The sequence below is a fragment of the Plectropomus leopardus genome, chromosome 1 (assembly GCF_026936395.1).
Source record: "Plectropomus leopardus strain MGB_pleo_1.0 chromosome 1, ASM2693639v1, whole genome shotgun sequence".
NCBI classification, from domain to species: Eukaryota; Metazoa; Chordata; class Actinopteri; order Perciformes; family Serranidae; genus Plectropomus; species Plectropomus leopardus.
In genome coordinates, this window is record NC_142176.1 from 22,736,597 (window position 1) to 22,752,729 (window position 16,133).

The window sequence follows — 16,133 nt, forward strand, 5'->3', positions numbered from 1 at the left end:
GCCTTTGGTTCCCCGCCCTCCTGCTCCCCTGCTCCCCTGCTCTCCTGCTCCCCTGCTCCCCTGCTGCCCATCCCCCCTTCAGGGAAGCTCATCTCTGCATTCTCTAGCGAGCCAGGACATCTTTGACAGTCAGGAAAACAGGAAGATTAGACAAGCCATAACATCCCAAGCTTGATGCAACCACTTCTGGGAACTATTGTCAGATATTACTAATACATTCATATAAAGTCGGGAAAAAGGAAAGATACTGCGTGAGAACATTAAAAAGGGATGCAGATAGAGGTTAACACAGAGGTCTGTGAATTGAGCTGCATCATCGCCTACATCGGAATGAGGAGAGTATTAAGACAGGAAGTCAAATTATGAGAGTGGGGAAATAAGATTTTCAGTGGTGAGAAATATAGAGTGGGCTGCAGAGAACAAGGGTGGGAGCCATCTATCTTACATGTTGCTCTCACTGTAAATATTTAGCCGTTTTCTGAGAAACTGCACCAGCAACTCAGAGATTGTCCACTTATTAATACTTTACATATTTCTTTAAGTCTTATCAACTATCCTGTTTAACCAAGGTGTAAGCAGGATATATGATGATGTGGTAGCTATGATACGAATTTGGCTGTACAATTTGTTCTGGTTTGTATTTTAAGTTACTCACAGGTAGTGACTGATGGAAATTAGCTCCATACTGATCTTGTGGTGAAAGATATCCCAGTGAGTGTGTGGCTTGTCAGACATTTTCCATTTCCATTTCATTGTGTCAACAAAATATCTCTGCGTGCATCACTGTCTCTACCGGGGAGAAAATCGCAGTTGACATTTTTTAAACAATGTTTACTTTAAAGGATTATCTACCTGTCCTTGTTACAAGGAAGCAGCAACATCCCGGGCTGAAAAACGAAACCGCGCAAAGTGCCAAAAACTGCAGTTCCTCTAATGGCCAGTTAAGGCTGGCTCCAGTCAATCCCCGTAGACAAACATGTTGGTTAAGTAACGCAACCCCAGAGTGACAAAGTATCGTCGAACCATAGCTTACACTATTTCAGTGCATTGATCGTAATGTTTTGGTTGCCTAAAAAAGTCTTGTTCAGTGTTTGAAAGTACTGAAGCCTCTAGAGACGGATGGTTTTTTTTTCCCCAGTAAGTACATTTTATCTTAATGGTTTTAAGCCTGTTTTTCACAAGGAAAAATTAGCATTAGCATTATTACAGTTAACCACACACTGTATATGCAATGTGCTAACAGCTAGCAATAGGATCAGCTCCACCCTTTTGTCCACATATGGTCAGTTTTTGGTCCAAAAATCCAAGATGGCGCTGGTCAAAATGCCAAACATCATCTTTAAAACAGGAGTCCACAAACGAATGGGTGACATAACGATGACTATGTCCACAATTTTATACAATCTCTTGTTTCAAGCCTCAACAAACTGATCTTCACACTTTATAGAATTCAGTTAAAACCACAGCTGGTAGGAATTCAGAGTATATCTATTGTATACCTAATGTTTCACATGTTGTGGCACTTGTTCTTCGCTGTCACTGTTGGAGTCAATTACTAAGTAATAAACTAATACTAGCAACGTGTAGTTTTAGCATGTGAATGGCATATAAAAACAAAAAACAACACTCCTACTCAAAGTATCATTTTAAGCCATAGCATTCAAACTGTCCACCACTGATAATGGCTTATTAGAAACCTTTATTAAATTAGCTTTATTTGTGCTGTTTATAGAAAGAATTCAATAACATGGGGGCTACGCAGGTCCTCTCAGTGTGGTGTGGTTTTGTTGCTATAAACAACAATGTATGCAGGCTACTTTCTCTCGTCAGTGAAAGCTAAGGAATCCATGAGCGAAGCTATACACTACACTGCACCTCACCTTACCTCAGCTCTTTCATCCTACTAATCATACAGCTCTTGAAACATGAGCAATCACCAAACTGCATTTGCTTTCTTTTTCTAGTTCTGTTACAACTGCTAATGCAAACACCAACACATTTATGTGGTTGCAGCCTTAACAGAGTCATTTACACAAGGCATTTACACGAGCATTAACTTACAACTTAGCGTCCATGTGGCTATTAATAAACTAGAATATTCACAACCTCCAGTCCTCCATTAATCTCTCACCCTGAGAAGTAGTATGAGCTAGGACCAAAACCTCCCATCACTACTTAAGAGCAACTTCAAGCAAACAAACTTTGAAAAGAAAAAGGGCCTTCCTCACCAAGAGCAATAACTATAACGATAAATATAGCCTTTTAAAAATAATTCTTTATGAAGTAGACGGCAGAGTTCACACCACAACTACAGCAACAACGTCAGTGGTAAAGGATATCATTGGGATCGCTTTCAGAGCAACTGGATTAATGACAGAAACACTGACAGCCAACTAAAATCCATAAGGTGTCTCAGCTGCAGTGCATAGAACGTACTTGGCACAACTGTTTACAGAACGTTATTGTTAATCAGTGTGGATGTTCACATCGTTATAGTTATCGTTCTTGGTGAGGGTGAGCTAAGACTTCCCAAACACTATAATATTTGAATAAGAGGTGCTTATATTTTTTCCATACTCTTATTATTGTTAGTGAACTTATTATTTAAATCAAATAAGTTGTGGAGTCCATAAAACTATATTCCACCTTAACAGTATATATTTTACTATCAAAGATTAACACACAGTTGGCTTAAAAGTAAAGTTTCTTTGGTCATTTTGAATTAAACAAGGTAAAATTACATTCCAATTGACAGATTTCAAAGTACAAACATAAATAAATAGAAAGTACAGGTAAACTTTTTGACTTCTCTTGCAGCATTATCTACTTCTCCACTATCAATCCAAATGCACCATTTCTTCCAAACTCATCAGTTTGTTAGAATATTGCTTCATTAACTGCTTCTGTTTGTTGCTTGATCATGAGCACAATCAAAATTGTGACAGGCTTATGAGCATGCTAATCCCATACACTGGTGCTCTGTTATAGATGAGTGACAGTCACTGTTAGGGAGGTCATATCACTAATTACCAGCCAAGTTCACATAGAACTTCATCAAAAACAGACATTAGTAATGAAATATTACAAATTATTGTTTTTCAAAAAGCAGAGGAGTACCTTAGTAAACAACACATAACCAGTATAGCTCAGCAGCACTGGGGAAGGGGTGCTTTGTGCTCTACTAAAAGGGAAACAACACCACATGATTGATCATGCAAAAAAAAACTGAGAAGCTTGTCTTCAGCCCCAGGCTCCATCAGACCTGATTACTCACAAGAGAAAAATGCTCTGAACATTTCTGACAAACAATAACATTACTGAACTTAATTTGTTCAATTTAAGTCCTACTGGAACCCAAAACTACACTGGGTGTACTGCTTTTTGTGTACCTCAGGGTTCAATATTAGGTCCCAAAACCTTTTTAGTGTGTAGATGCTCCTGACAAAAAGATAACTCCTGTGCATGGTGTATTGCTAAGCAGGATTTTCTCTCTCATTTTGTATACAATAACGTTTTGTACATTTTTCCATAAACGCTATAAAACATTATTAGAAAGACATTACTTGATCTCTTGTCAATAAGGTTGATTGGCATGTTCACAGTTACAACTCCCAAATGCACTCAAACATAATGTAAATCCTGGTTAAACTTTTACAAGTAATTTGTTCTCCAACCATCCTGCTGGCCTTGTGATCAAATTAAAAACATCATACAATATGCTATGTTATATCTGTACAGATAGATAGTCCCTTATCCTAAGGTTATAACGGACACATGGTTGACATTTAGCCTATTAGTTAACCAGATGAGGCAAGGGAATTTGCTGTAAATGGCAGGAGTTAAACAGTTATGACTGAATTGCATGTCCCCTGCTATTTGGGGCAGCTGAGCTAATGTAAAAATGAATATAAGCACACAATGTCAATGCCTGCTGAACAAGCTTAAGTGCCTACCTAAAACCATCCCCAACTGTGACGATCTCCACCTCACTGTCGGTTGAGGTGACGTTGATCTCCTCGCTTGCAGGGACAGCAGGAGCTGGAGCTGGAGTTGACTCAATCACCACCACATCCTCATCCAGGGCACCTGGGCACACCGGTTTAAGTTAGTATAGTACAGACATATACCATACAATCTGACAAAGGCAAAGAAATACATTAAAATTGAAAGAAAACACATACTTGAAATGAAATATTGCAGCCTGACTACTTTTCATTAGATTATGACACTTAACATTCATTAATCTTTCACACTGAAGTTGGGTACAAATAAATCAATAGGCCTTTTTTGTTTGTTTGGGTTTTTTTTAGTGCAAATATACAAAAAACACATTAAAGTTTGTACATGCTATAAAATGCATCTGCTTCTCATGCTTTTATTTTCAAAAACACGCTTCCTTTCTTTTTCCATGGCTCAGTCTTAAACCAAGCAAGTTGTGAAAGTGGCCAGATACTAGTACTCCTTTTGTTTCATCATGTTAACAGCAGAGTCATCAGGCTTGACAGTTTAAAGGATAAACGTAGGCCATCAGACAGTGCTCAACTCTGTTTGCACTGGACTTTGCTTTTTTCCTTCACCATTCCCAAACCTGCCCTGTGACTGGTTCCCTGCGGGCTAGAGCTCATTCAATTCCTGCCTGGACTTATTACCAGGAGAGCCCCAATTGGGCACTGGAATCAAGACGTAAGCTAAATGTGAGCATCACATAAGCATTCAGTCATCTAATCCACATGGAACCTGTCTTCCATAACATCTCAGCCGTCTGTCAGCAGCAGCTCCTGTGGAGCTGAGAGGACAGCAGTTGGCTACCTGCCTTCGTAAAGCTGACTGACAGCAGAAATTCACTTAACCAAAACAATTTTCATGTCCACTCCATGGGAAGAAATCCAGTGTTTTTACGTATTGAAATGATTTTTTGGTCTTATTTCCCCATCAACCGTAATAAGTGAGGGGAATCTGCCTGTAGTGAAAAAGGGAAGCTCACAGACCGACTTGGAGCCTTAATCGATCAATGAAGATATTGTAAATAAGTTCAAAACACATACACAGCTGAATATTTGTATGACTTTAACAGTTTCCTATGCATATTAAGCTTCACTAAACGCAACATAAAGCATGAAAAAAAAACAAACAGAAGATTTCCGTGAGACAAAGTCAGTGTGGGTTGATACACATAATAAGTATCTTCTCTATGAGACAAGTGAGTGACAGATGTCAGAAGTGCTTCTAAAAATGCCTTCGGTGGGGACTGGCCAAAAGAGGGGATGGTGGCAATAAGAGACTGGAGAGAACAAAGTTGAGGGTAGTTAAAGTTCTTAATAACAATAATTCTTTTTTTATCTCCAGAGGTCCTGCAAGTGTGTTAATGCCACCCACAGCTCACACAAGAAGATCAGTTCATCACAGGCAATGCTCTAACAAGTTAAAAGTCACGGCGAACTAATTTGAGACAATGAATCATTCTCTTCTTAACAGAGCCATTGCCAAGACCATGGTAGGGCAACAGGGACATTGCTTTCCTAAATAGAAATTGTGTTGTAATTTCTTATATATATATATGAACACACAGCTTTATGTACAGGTTTATTGTATGGGTTTAAGCTCAGACATAAATCTATAATTTTAGTCTATCTCATGGCTGAAAATCATACACACCACATAGTCACAGACAATATAGGTTTGTCGGAGCCTACAGTCTCATGCCTGTTTTTAATTATTGCCACAGTTTCTCAGTGTAAGTGAGAGTTGCTGACTCATTCATCTGGTATATGAGTCAAAGTTACAAATTCTTTCCCACATTCTTAAGACTTCAATGTAAATCTTTCGATAACCTTTTTCTGGCAGAGTGAAATTATCTGTGTTGTTTTCGTCCTATATATGGTAGGGCTGGGTATCATTTGAAAAATTCCAATACCAGTACCTTTAAGGCAATACTGATTCTGATAGTGCTTCAATTGATACCTTCTTTTAGTACCTTATTTGATGCCCATCATGTGGCATTCAGTTGTATAAAATACCACCAGACACAACAGGCGTGTAGTATAGCCTTACTTTGGAAAATTTTGGCTGCGAGTCGGCACACTGAACTGCCAACTCTATCAAATGCACATCACGATTGGTCATGGGCCAATCACACATCACATTAAATTGAAGAATGCTTGCGGTGATTGACTGCAAGCTAAACCATACAAATAATCTTCTTCTTCTTCTAGATCTGGATACAAAAAAGAATCCAGGTATCGTTTGACTGGCATTTATGCCTTTTACTGATAGGACAGTTGTTAAGCGTTAAAGGGGAAGAGAGAATGGGGGCGACATGCGGCAAAGGGCGAGACTGGAATTGAACCTCTAGCTACTGCGGCAAGGACACAGCCTCTGTACATGGGGCGCCCCAGAATATGTGCTTTTAATTGTGGAAATACAGTGATTATAACAGTTGGCAGCTCTGCAGTGTGGCCCGGGCGTAACCTTCAGGGCACGTGATGCACACTGTATGCAAAACGTCATCATTATAGCGTCTCCAGTATAAAGTTCATAGAAAGATAAGGGTCTGTATTTTTGACTGTATTTAAAATCATACCGTATGGATTTCTAAACACCCTGGTATCCTGTAATATTGTGATACTGCCTATGCCAAGAGAATATGAAAACAGCTAAGAGGTTTAAAAAAGAACTTACGGTAACTGCTACATTACTCATGTGAGTGATTACCACAGTAACAAAATTTTATGCTGAAGTAGTGATGGTGTGTTTACGTGCACATCACTGAGTGCCTTGTCATATACTCCCCAGTGTGATTTCTATTCCAATTGTCTCCTGAGAACTGCTGCTTAGCACCCTCTGCAAGTCTAGCTGCCTGGCTCTCTGGTGAAGCCTTCACATGGTAAAACAAACAACACCTTACATATAACTTGCAGAGTTGTAACCAATGAGTACATTGTTTGGTTAGGCACAAAATACCTCTTTCTACTACTATACCTAACATGACTACAGTGCATTACAAACCCTGGACAAAAACTTCAAATTTCCCAGGTGAGACTTTCTGAAGTCCAACCACCCACTTGATCAGTTGGCAGTAAGATGATGTGCAATATGATCAAAATTGAACAATCATCCTTTGTATCTGCGGTTGATGATGCCAACAATTTAGTGTCACCAATCATCAGATGATTGCATAAGGGAATCTTTAGAATTTTATTGGATCTAAAAGAAGAATTCAGATGTGACCTGTATTTAAAGTTAATCTGTCTAAGATATTGTTTAATCACAGTTACATTACACATCTTCTCTTGACCTCTAAACTGTTAGACAGGATTAAATTGTTACTACTTACACTCCAACTCTGGACATTTAGGAAGGCAGGTTTCATCACTTGCCTCCATGCTTTCCCCTGCTGTAAACAAATGCCTTGTTTTCCCTGCGAGACCTGCTGTTCCTATGCAAAGCCTGAGTTCTCTCCCACCTGCCTCCCACCATGGAGGCACAACAACTAACTTTCCATTCTCCCCTAGGGCCACAGCAGCCGAAATATTGCTGAGGCTAAATAGCTACATGAAGAAAACAATGAAGCAAGATAGGGGTGGGGCAAGGATATACTGACTCTTGTTATGAATGCTGGAAAATTTAAAATCAGAAAATAGAAGGTGCCTTATATATTCGCAGTCATTTGCTGAGAATGAGAGCAGAAAGCTATGGTTTAGATTTAGGAGCTGTATAAACCTGTTGTTCCAACAGGTACAGAAGGCTGCAGTTTCCATTACAGCCTGCCAGGTGTGGGGCCACAAAAAGCAGAGGGGGAAGTAGCTATTCCTTTATCAGTTGTGCCCTAGCCATAACAAAGACATACATACAATATTCTTATGTATGTTTCAACATTTATCATGTTTATAGAAAACTTCAGTCAAAAGCTAAGATATGCCTTCTTATATCTGTCATCTTTTTTTTTTTTTTACATAGATTTGGCCACACAACAGAGGCAGTATGCTTCCATGTGGAGGGGAATAGCTACTTGCTACTAACATGTTTCCACTATAGCTAAACACTGAACAAGGTGAGTATTTCCTTACTTCCTTTTCTCTGGTTAAGAGCCAGAATGAAATCAGCTGCTGCAGAATGAAAAGACTGGTGATCCTGCTTTACTATACAGACATTAATACCCATTTCCATCAAAATTAGTACATTTATGCTGGGTTTTAATGCATGGAAAAAAGGCTAGAAATAGATGATAGACTCCTTTCCCATTGCCAGTAGACCAGATAGTGGTGTATCACGTTTGTAGTCACAATCGTGCTGGAAAACAGGGTTAGGAAACAGTAGAAAGCAGCATGGAGGCCACATCCATAAATCTTTTGGGCACTCAGCTGCCGACTTTTCGTATCTGTTTCATTGATGGTATTTGTTATTGTTGGGGTTGCTGTTCCTTCTTGAAATTGCCTGATCTATTTTTATTTAAATCCTGCATTGTTTTAAATCTGAGTTCAACCTGAGCACTTTGTATCTTTGTTTCAAAAAGCACTTTTTTACTATTATATCTGATCCTTATTCAGTTTCTCTTTCAAAACCATGCAGACTAACTTGGATTGATCGCTACCTTTCATGTAGGGGTGGGCGATATGGCAAAAATATCATCACAATATTTTTAAGGCAGGATCACAATCACGATTTTACCACAATTCTTAGCTCTGTATCTATAGGGAAGGCATGAAACAGACTTGCAGATAGTGTGCTTTGGCTGAGAAAAAACAAGGCTAGGTTAAAACCTAGTATATAGCTGGACCGTGTACAATGATTTCCAACCCTTTTCCTTTGGGGACTTATTTACTATCACTGAGTACACTGAAGATATATTTAGGGATATTTCATATTAAATTAAGAGAAAGGTTGAAAATAAGGCAATGTGCCTGTGACTGGAGGCCCCCAAATCAATATGTCTGCCCGTGGTAATAATAATGTGAGCTCAGTGCCAGCGGCTGGATGAGACATGGAGCGATGCCCTCTAATACTTTGATCCAAAAGTCTGACTAAATCTGAAATTAAAATAAAGTAGTTTGTAGAAATCTAAAGAGGTCACTTTCCACCTCTTAATATTTGTTTGTTGGTTCATTAAGACACTCTGGTGCTGTGAGGAGAAGCTCCGCTCTGTCTGTCTCTCTCTCTAACCCTGCTGCGCTGTCTGGCGATCAGCTGTTTGATCCGTGATAATAAAACACCACTCAGGTGTCAAATAATCGGCTGTATTCCACAGTCAGTCCTTCACTGCATTACATGATTGTTCAACACGTCTGTTGTCGCAGTGTTTTGGCGTGAGATTTGCTTTGGTGTCATGAGAGTGTGAGGCTAACGGTGAAAGCGAGTGTCAGGATTCTGCGGTCCAGCCAAAAAGTTTGGATCCATCGCATGTATGAGCATAGAACTACAACAGATGGAATGCGCACTGTAACTCGATACAACGATCTCTCCGTGACTGCGGATTGTGGACGCATTGTAATTATACACAATCTAATAATGTCATATTGCACATTCCTACTTTCATGTAGATGGATGAAATTTGTGGCAGCGTACCAGTGCATCGCGCCAAAAAAGGGTCTGAAATCAGTGTTGATTAAATCACTACCTATTGGAGCCAATCAGAGCCAGAGTCGATAAATATGGTGACTACCACAGAGTAATTTGTTCTGGGTATGAATGGTGATTTTAACCTTTCCCAATAAAGACAAAAGTCAGATGTTAGCAGGGTTTTTTTTGTCCAGTGAGATCACTTATAATACTCATACTTCAGATAATTACTCTCTGATTGTACAGTAAGGGGAACAGGATTCCTATGGATTAAGATTTTGATAAATTCAGAAAATATATAGCTGTTAAGATTATTCAAATTCTAAAAAGAAAAAAGTACAGCACTAACAGCCTTTTTGTAATTGAAAACAAAATTTCCATCTCCTATTGGAAGTTGCACAACACATGTTGACCAGCTCCTCTCCAACACCAGCCACTTCAGTTTTTCTGTTCTGCTTTTCAGTGTATATTAATGCACATTGCTTCAATGTACTTCAGTTAAAATGTTAATTCATGCTGGATCATATTTGTTTCTGCAGATCCTGAGATCCTGGTGCCTGTGAGCTTTAGGAGGCATAATTTCCATTATACTGTTACAACGGTGATGGTACTCCTTTTTGCCTATTTTTTAACAATCCTAACCAAGTATATATTTTTCCAAATTGTTTTGTATTACTATGTCGGCTGAATGCCCATTGAAACCATGTTGTCTCATAAGTTTAAAAAGGCCCTGATATACTGTATAGGCCATCTAAACTCTCTTTTATTGACTATTTATCAACAAATTAGGTATTTAAGACATTTTAAGTACTCTATCACAAACTTTTGTAGCCTCGAAAATACAAATACATGATGACTGATTGCAGTGTCTTACGTCTATAATAAACAGTGTTATAGTTATCACACTGCCATGAACCAGTATTATGCTACATAAGCCTTCCCTGTTGTTTCACAGTACTTTTAACATATGACATACCCTACATACATATGTTATACTGTCAAACAAGATATGTTAGATACTACAACGCATCACAAGGATACAACTATAATAGAGTTTGGTTTGTATTACCTGTGGCTACAGTAGCACTGTTGGGCTGGCTGCTGGTGCTGCTGACATCTACATACAGCTCATCTTCTGCCTCGGTAGAGGAGGGGGAGGAAGAGTCACTACTCAGCTCCTCACTGGAACTACTGGTGCTATGAAGTAGAGCATACTTCCTACGTGCAATAACTTCACGTTTCTTCCTCTGCAGTAGTAGTCGCTCCTTTTGCTTCTGAGTCCGCTGACCTCCTCCAGGAGCTGTTTTTACAAAGCGTTTCCTATGTAGTGGCCGCCGGCTGCTCAGACACGGCCGCTTCAGCAGCACTGGCTCAGCTTCAGACCGCACCCACTTATGAGAGCGATTCCCCCGAGTTCGACCCAGAACAGGGCGCAGGCCAACTCCAGTGGCTCCTCCTGTTGTCAGGGCAGGAGCCTTGTGTTGGCCCCCTGTTGCTCCAGCTTCCCCGTCCTCCTCTGAACTGAGAGTGTCTGAGTCCCCGAATCGCAGGCTAGAGGAAGGGGAGGAAGCGCAGTCACTAAAAGAGGACTCGTGATTATGTTCATCCTCACTGGGGTGCTGTAAAAGTTCTACCCTGGGACGCTGAGGGGCCAGTGAACTCTCACTAATGTGGCCCTCTTTCAGCGAGCAGTCTGATGGCCCTGCCTGTTGGCCTTTTCGTTTTCGGCGCCCAGGAAGGGTTCGTTCTGAGTCTCTGTGCGTTCCTGTGTCCCTTATGGGCCGATGCCTGGACTCACACAGCGTTTCGAATTCGCTGCCTGCCTTTCCAATCACCTCCATGTTGTTAGGGAAGCTCTTGGCTGCCTCCATGGGCTCTGGGTTCACCAGTGGCTCCTTCAGATGCTCCTGTCTGCTGGGGGCCTCAGATGGCACCTCACTCTTCATGGTGGCAGGTCCTTCCTCAAAGGGCAAACAGCAAGTACACTTGCATCAGTTCCTAGGCGTCTATCTGCTGCATCTCAAAAAAATCTGAAACAAAAGAAGGGAAAGAGTTACAATTGCAGAAGGTGCTGTGCTTCATAACGAAAGGACAGATCATTGTAGGGCGACATGATTCAAATCTTTTGACATTTCCAAAAAAATAAAGACCAATTATACAACAAACTATTGTAAACTACAGGAAAAAAATCACATTTAAATATTAGTCTGATCAACAAGCTAAATCTTTTTGTTATCATTCGTCCGTGAAATGCTGGAATAAACTGGGATGGGAATAAAATAAAAGCAAGTCACCAATGGCTCATTCAAATAACAGAGATAAAACGGGCAGTTTGTCGAGATAAACGTCATATGATGCTAAAATATCAGATCAAATTTAATCAGAGGACACAGCTAGTTAGCAACTTCAATTTCTAATAATTATGACTGAATCTTAAAATAGATTATGGATTCCATCCATCAGACCACTACGAACATTTATGTGACCTTTACTTAATGCAACTGTCTCTGCTAAATTGGAGACAAAGCTTGTTTCTGTTTAAAGATTATTTTTTGGGGCATTTTCCCATCTTCCCTTTTCCCTCAGTTAGAGAGAGACAGGAAAGGTGGGACAGAGAAGGGGGAATGACACGCAGCAAAGGGCCACAAGCCGGACTCAAACCCGGACCGCTGCAGAGGCCTGAGGCATATGGGATGCATGCTCTACCCAGTGAGCTAGAGGTTGCCCCAGAAACAAAGCATATTTGACAAGCATTTTTAATATATACTCTTGCAGGACTTTATTATCTGCAGAGACTCTGCCCTCTGTCTGCATTCACTTATTTTCTTCTTGTTTTCTGTACTTGAGACCTTCATGGGCGTATACCCCCACAAAGGAGGGGGAGACACTCTCTAAAAAGGTAGTGACCAAGTGCCAGACTGTAAGCAGCATAAATCCAAGAGACAACAACAAAAAATTGCAAATTTAGTGAGGCAAAACGCCAGAAGAGAGTGAATCTGGCATTTGATTTTACTTTGACTGGCAAGCATGTTTAGAAGCAGTAACCAACAATCATGTACAGTATACCTTTAAGAAAAGCCCATCCAAGGCACCAACTTATGGTTAAATGAGTGTAATTCATAATAAAAAAGGACAACATATTTAAGTTACTATAAATAACAATACTTATCCCTAATGGCATCAATTAAAAGGAAATTAGGTTACAAGGGAATTTAATAAAAACAGAAAAGCAACTGCAAAAGCTACATATGACATAAAAAAACATAAAGCATACATATGAATAGGGGTGTGCGATATGACGATTTTAGATGGTGAATAATTAGAATGTGTCCACGATCCGCCATCATGAAGAGATCGTTGTATCGTGCTGCAGTGCACATTATATTTGTTGTAATTCTATGCTCATACACGCGTCTTTTGGCCGGACCGCAGAATGCGGTATTGTTCTGCATTTAAACATATTTCAAGGCACGAACTCTCACACCGTCAGTCTCCCGCTCCCATAACACCAAAGCAAATCTCACGCCAAAACACTGCGACAGCAGAAGTGTCGAACAATCATGTAATGCAATGAATTGTAGAATACAGCCGATTATTCGACAACCGAGTGGCGTTTCATTAATACGGATCAAATAGCTGATTGCCAAACAGCTAAATGCATTAATCAAATAAATACATAAGGTTTATATTTTAGGTCAGCTTGGCTTTATTTGTATTCTTAAATTGACACATTGGTCTGGTGGTGTAGGGGTTAGCACTGTTAGCTTGCAGCACGAGGGTGCCAGGTTCAAATCTGGGTTGGGGCAAATTCGGACTTTGAGTGGGGGGCCCTTCTCTGCACAGTTTGTGTGTAAATCCTCATCTCATCTCATAGAGAACTAAAGGTTATGTTTAGTCTTAACTCTGTATTTATTAAGTAAGTTTACACAGAGTTCATGTAACAGTTTGCATTCATTTAATTTAATTTAATCTGACTAAGTTACTAAATTTATTCAAGCTGTCTTAACTTGATATTAAACTATTGAATTTAATGCATTATTTCACCTTGAAATAATGTAATAAAACATATATGGAAAATGTAATTAAATTTACATGTAATTAAATTGCCATGAAAATAGTGGAAAACAAAATTGTACACACGGATTAAAATCTGTTCAAAGAGGTACTATGGCCTAAATGTTCTGTTATTCTTTTTTATTTTAGAGCTATATTTTTTAATTTGGGAAATTAGCTTGGTTGTACTGTTCAGTGATATGCACAATAATCGTAAAATCCAAAATGAAAAAGAATCGTGATAAAATCGTGATTGTGATCCTGCCTTAAAAAAAAATCATGATATGATATTTTTGCCATATCGCCCACCCCTCGATATAACTGACTAATAATTACAGAAAAAAACAAATGGGTCATTCATCTAATTTTTTCCCTCTTGATTCCTATTTTTTCAATCATGCAGTTCAGCCATCATTACTGTCTGCACTGAATTGTTCTAACTAGCCTTTTACTGTGCGTTCACACCAAACGCGAAAAAAAACTGCATCGCGTTAGGGTGCAGCCCCACCGTACGCAATGTCAGGTGACTAGAAATCTGCTCCCATTCATCGTGTATTGGGAAGCGACTGATTTCCCGTACAAAGCATGCTGGGATACCTGCAACTGGAACCGAGCAGGCGGCACGACGCATAACCCATGGACACGACCAGGAGCCGTGACGATTTCAACAATTCAAACATAACACATCAAAACGGCCACTCAGACTGCAGCTCCAGCGACTTTCTGAACAGTCCTGCATAAATTCACCAAATAACTTCAATGAAACTTTACGCATTAGAGACGGGAGCGGGGGGTTGGTGATGGATACAAGTGACCAGTTGGGCAGGGCGGACGTGAATTGAGGTGAACTGGTCGCGTATAGTGAGGCAGCACCGTTACTCGCTCGTACTCGGTCAGTTGTTATTTATTTTGAACATTTTGAAAAAAGAAATCGCCCTCAACAGCTGTGGTTGTGCTTAGGTTAGCTAAGAGAGGCTGCTAATGGTTAACGTGGTTTGCGGTGAAATACAACAGGAAGCTGGATGTAAACAGGCAGGCTCCGTATTCTGAAGCAGAGTGAACCAAGACACACACTCTTCACAGCACAGCATTGTTTCCTTTCCACAATAAAAGACCAACTTAAATGACTCAGAGCGTTTTGGTAAGAAGCAACTCAACAAAAATAGCTTACACAAGACACAGGTGTATTTTCAGAGCTTACCGTGTAACTTTAGAGCTTTGCAAATGTTTATTATGTTTATTATTATGATTAGGCTTTATATATTAAATACTAGGGATGGGCAATATGCAGAAAACCATCATCACAATATTTTTTGCCAAATATCTTGGTATCGATATTGCAACAATGAGATTTTTAATAAATAATCATCAGTGATGTGGATTTAATGACTAAGTGTATTAAGTGTACAGCTATAACTAACAATTCACTTTCCATTAATCTGTTGATTATTTTCTTAATTAATAAATCAGTTGTTGGTAAAATAAAAGCTCAAAATGATGTCCTCAAATGTATTGTTTTGACCAAAACCCAAAGAGATTCATTTTACTGTATTAGACGAGCAAAGAAAACAGAAGATATTCACATTTAAGAAGCTGGTATCATAGAGAATTGTTACTTTTTTCTTTTAAAAAAATACCCTTAAAAATACCTTTTTAAGTTCTGAAAATTACATCACTTCACTGTAATTCAGCCTTTAAAACCAGGAAAAAACAACACTTACACGATATTAGGAAATCTAAAATTTAAGAAGTTGTCTTCTCTCATATCACAATATCAATATAACATTGGCATATTGCCCAGCTCTAGTTAATACTAATCCATTAATGCTTTTTATTTTCCAAAATACCGATTCAGCAGATAAGTTTGGACATCCCAATTTTGTAGGCAAAAAACCCCCCCCAAAACACACACACACACACACACACACACACACACGGTTCACACAGTTACAAAGACAACATATGAATCCAAAACAGAAGCATTACATTTAATTGCTTCTAGTCGGAGTGATTAATTCTTTAAAGGATATCACTATTGCAGATACCACAATCACAAAGGGTTTTACGCATCTGCAGTGATGTACACTAATGAAATGTGTTTAAATAATATTAGGGACAGTGTGAAGGAAATTGCAGGCTTGGGCACTATACGCACGTGGTGTTCGCCCACAGCAACAAGCCAGCCACACTTCTTGACATGATGTAATCAGAAAACAAAATCATGAAGCTACTATTTCAGCAAGTGTTTTAGGAACATATTGTACTGACCCTGTCTATTTGGCCATCTGCAAGTACGAGTGATGTAACACATCTCAAGAAAATAAAACCAATGCTTTGCCAGTACCATCCACATTGTTTCCTGAGACGACACTACATTTGGATATCTTGCATCTGTCGACATCCCTGTGTAATTGTATCTTCATCAGTTTTTTTATTAAAAAGCCTGACAAACATGGTCAAAATGTAAACATCCAACTAGTACGTTTAAGTAGGACATTTTATACCAACTCACAAGTCATTTAGAG

At 39.3% G+C, this 16,133-nt stretch overlaps 1 protein-coding gene across 4 annotated transcripts in view; it reads right to left on the bottom strand.

The window, feature by feature from the left end:
• Positions 1-16,133, bottom strand: part of rnf111 (ring finger protein 111) — a 37,959-nt gene that overhangs the window by 20,332 nt on the left and 1,494 nt on the right. For all 4 annotated transcript variants that reach the window (XM_042491958.2, XM_042492040.2, XM_088077812.1 and 1 more), the window contains exons 2-3: positions 10,625-11,585; positions 3,954-4,086 (exon numbers count right to left, since the gene is read on the bottom strand). In XM_042491958.2, the coding sequence (XP_042347892.1) occupies positions 3,954-4,086; positions 10,625-11,501 (1,010 nt within the window). In that variant the 5' untranslated portion in view covers positions 11,502-11,585. The remainder of the gene's footprint in view (positions 1-3,953; positions 4,087-10,624; positions 11,586-16,133) is intronic.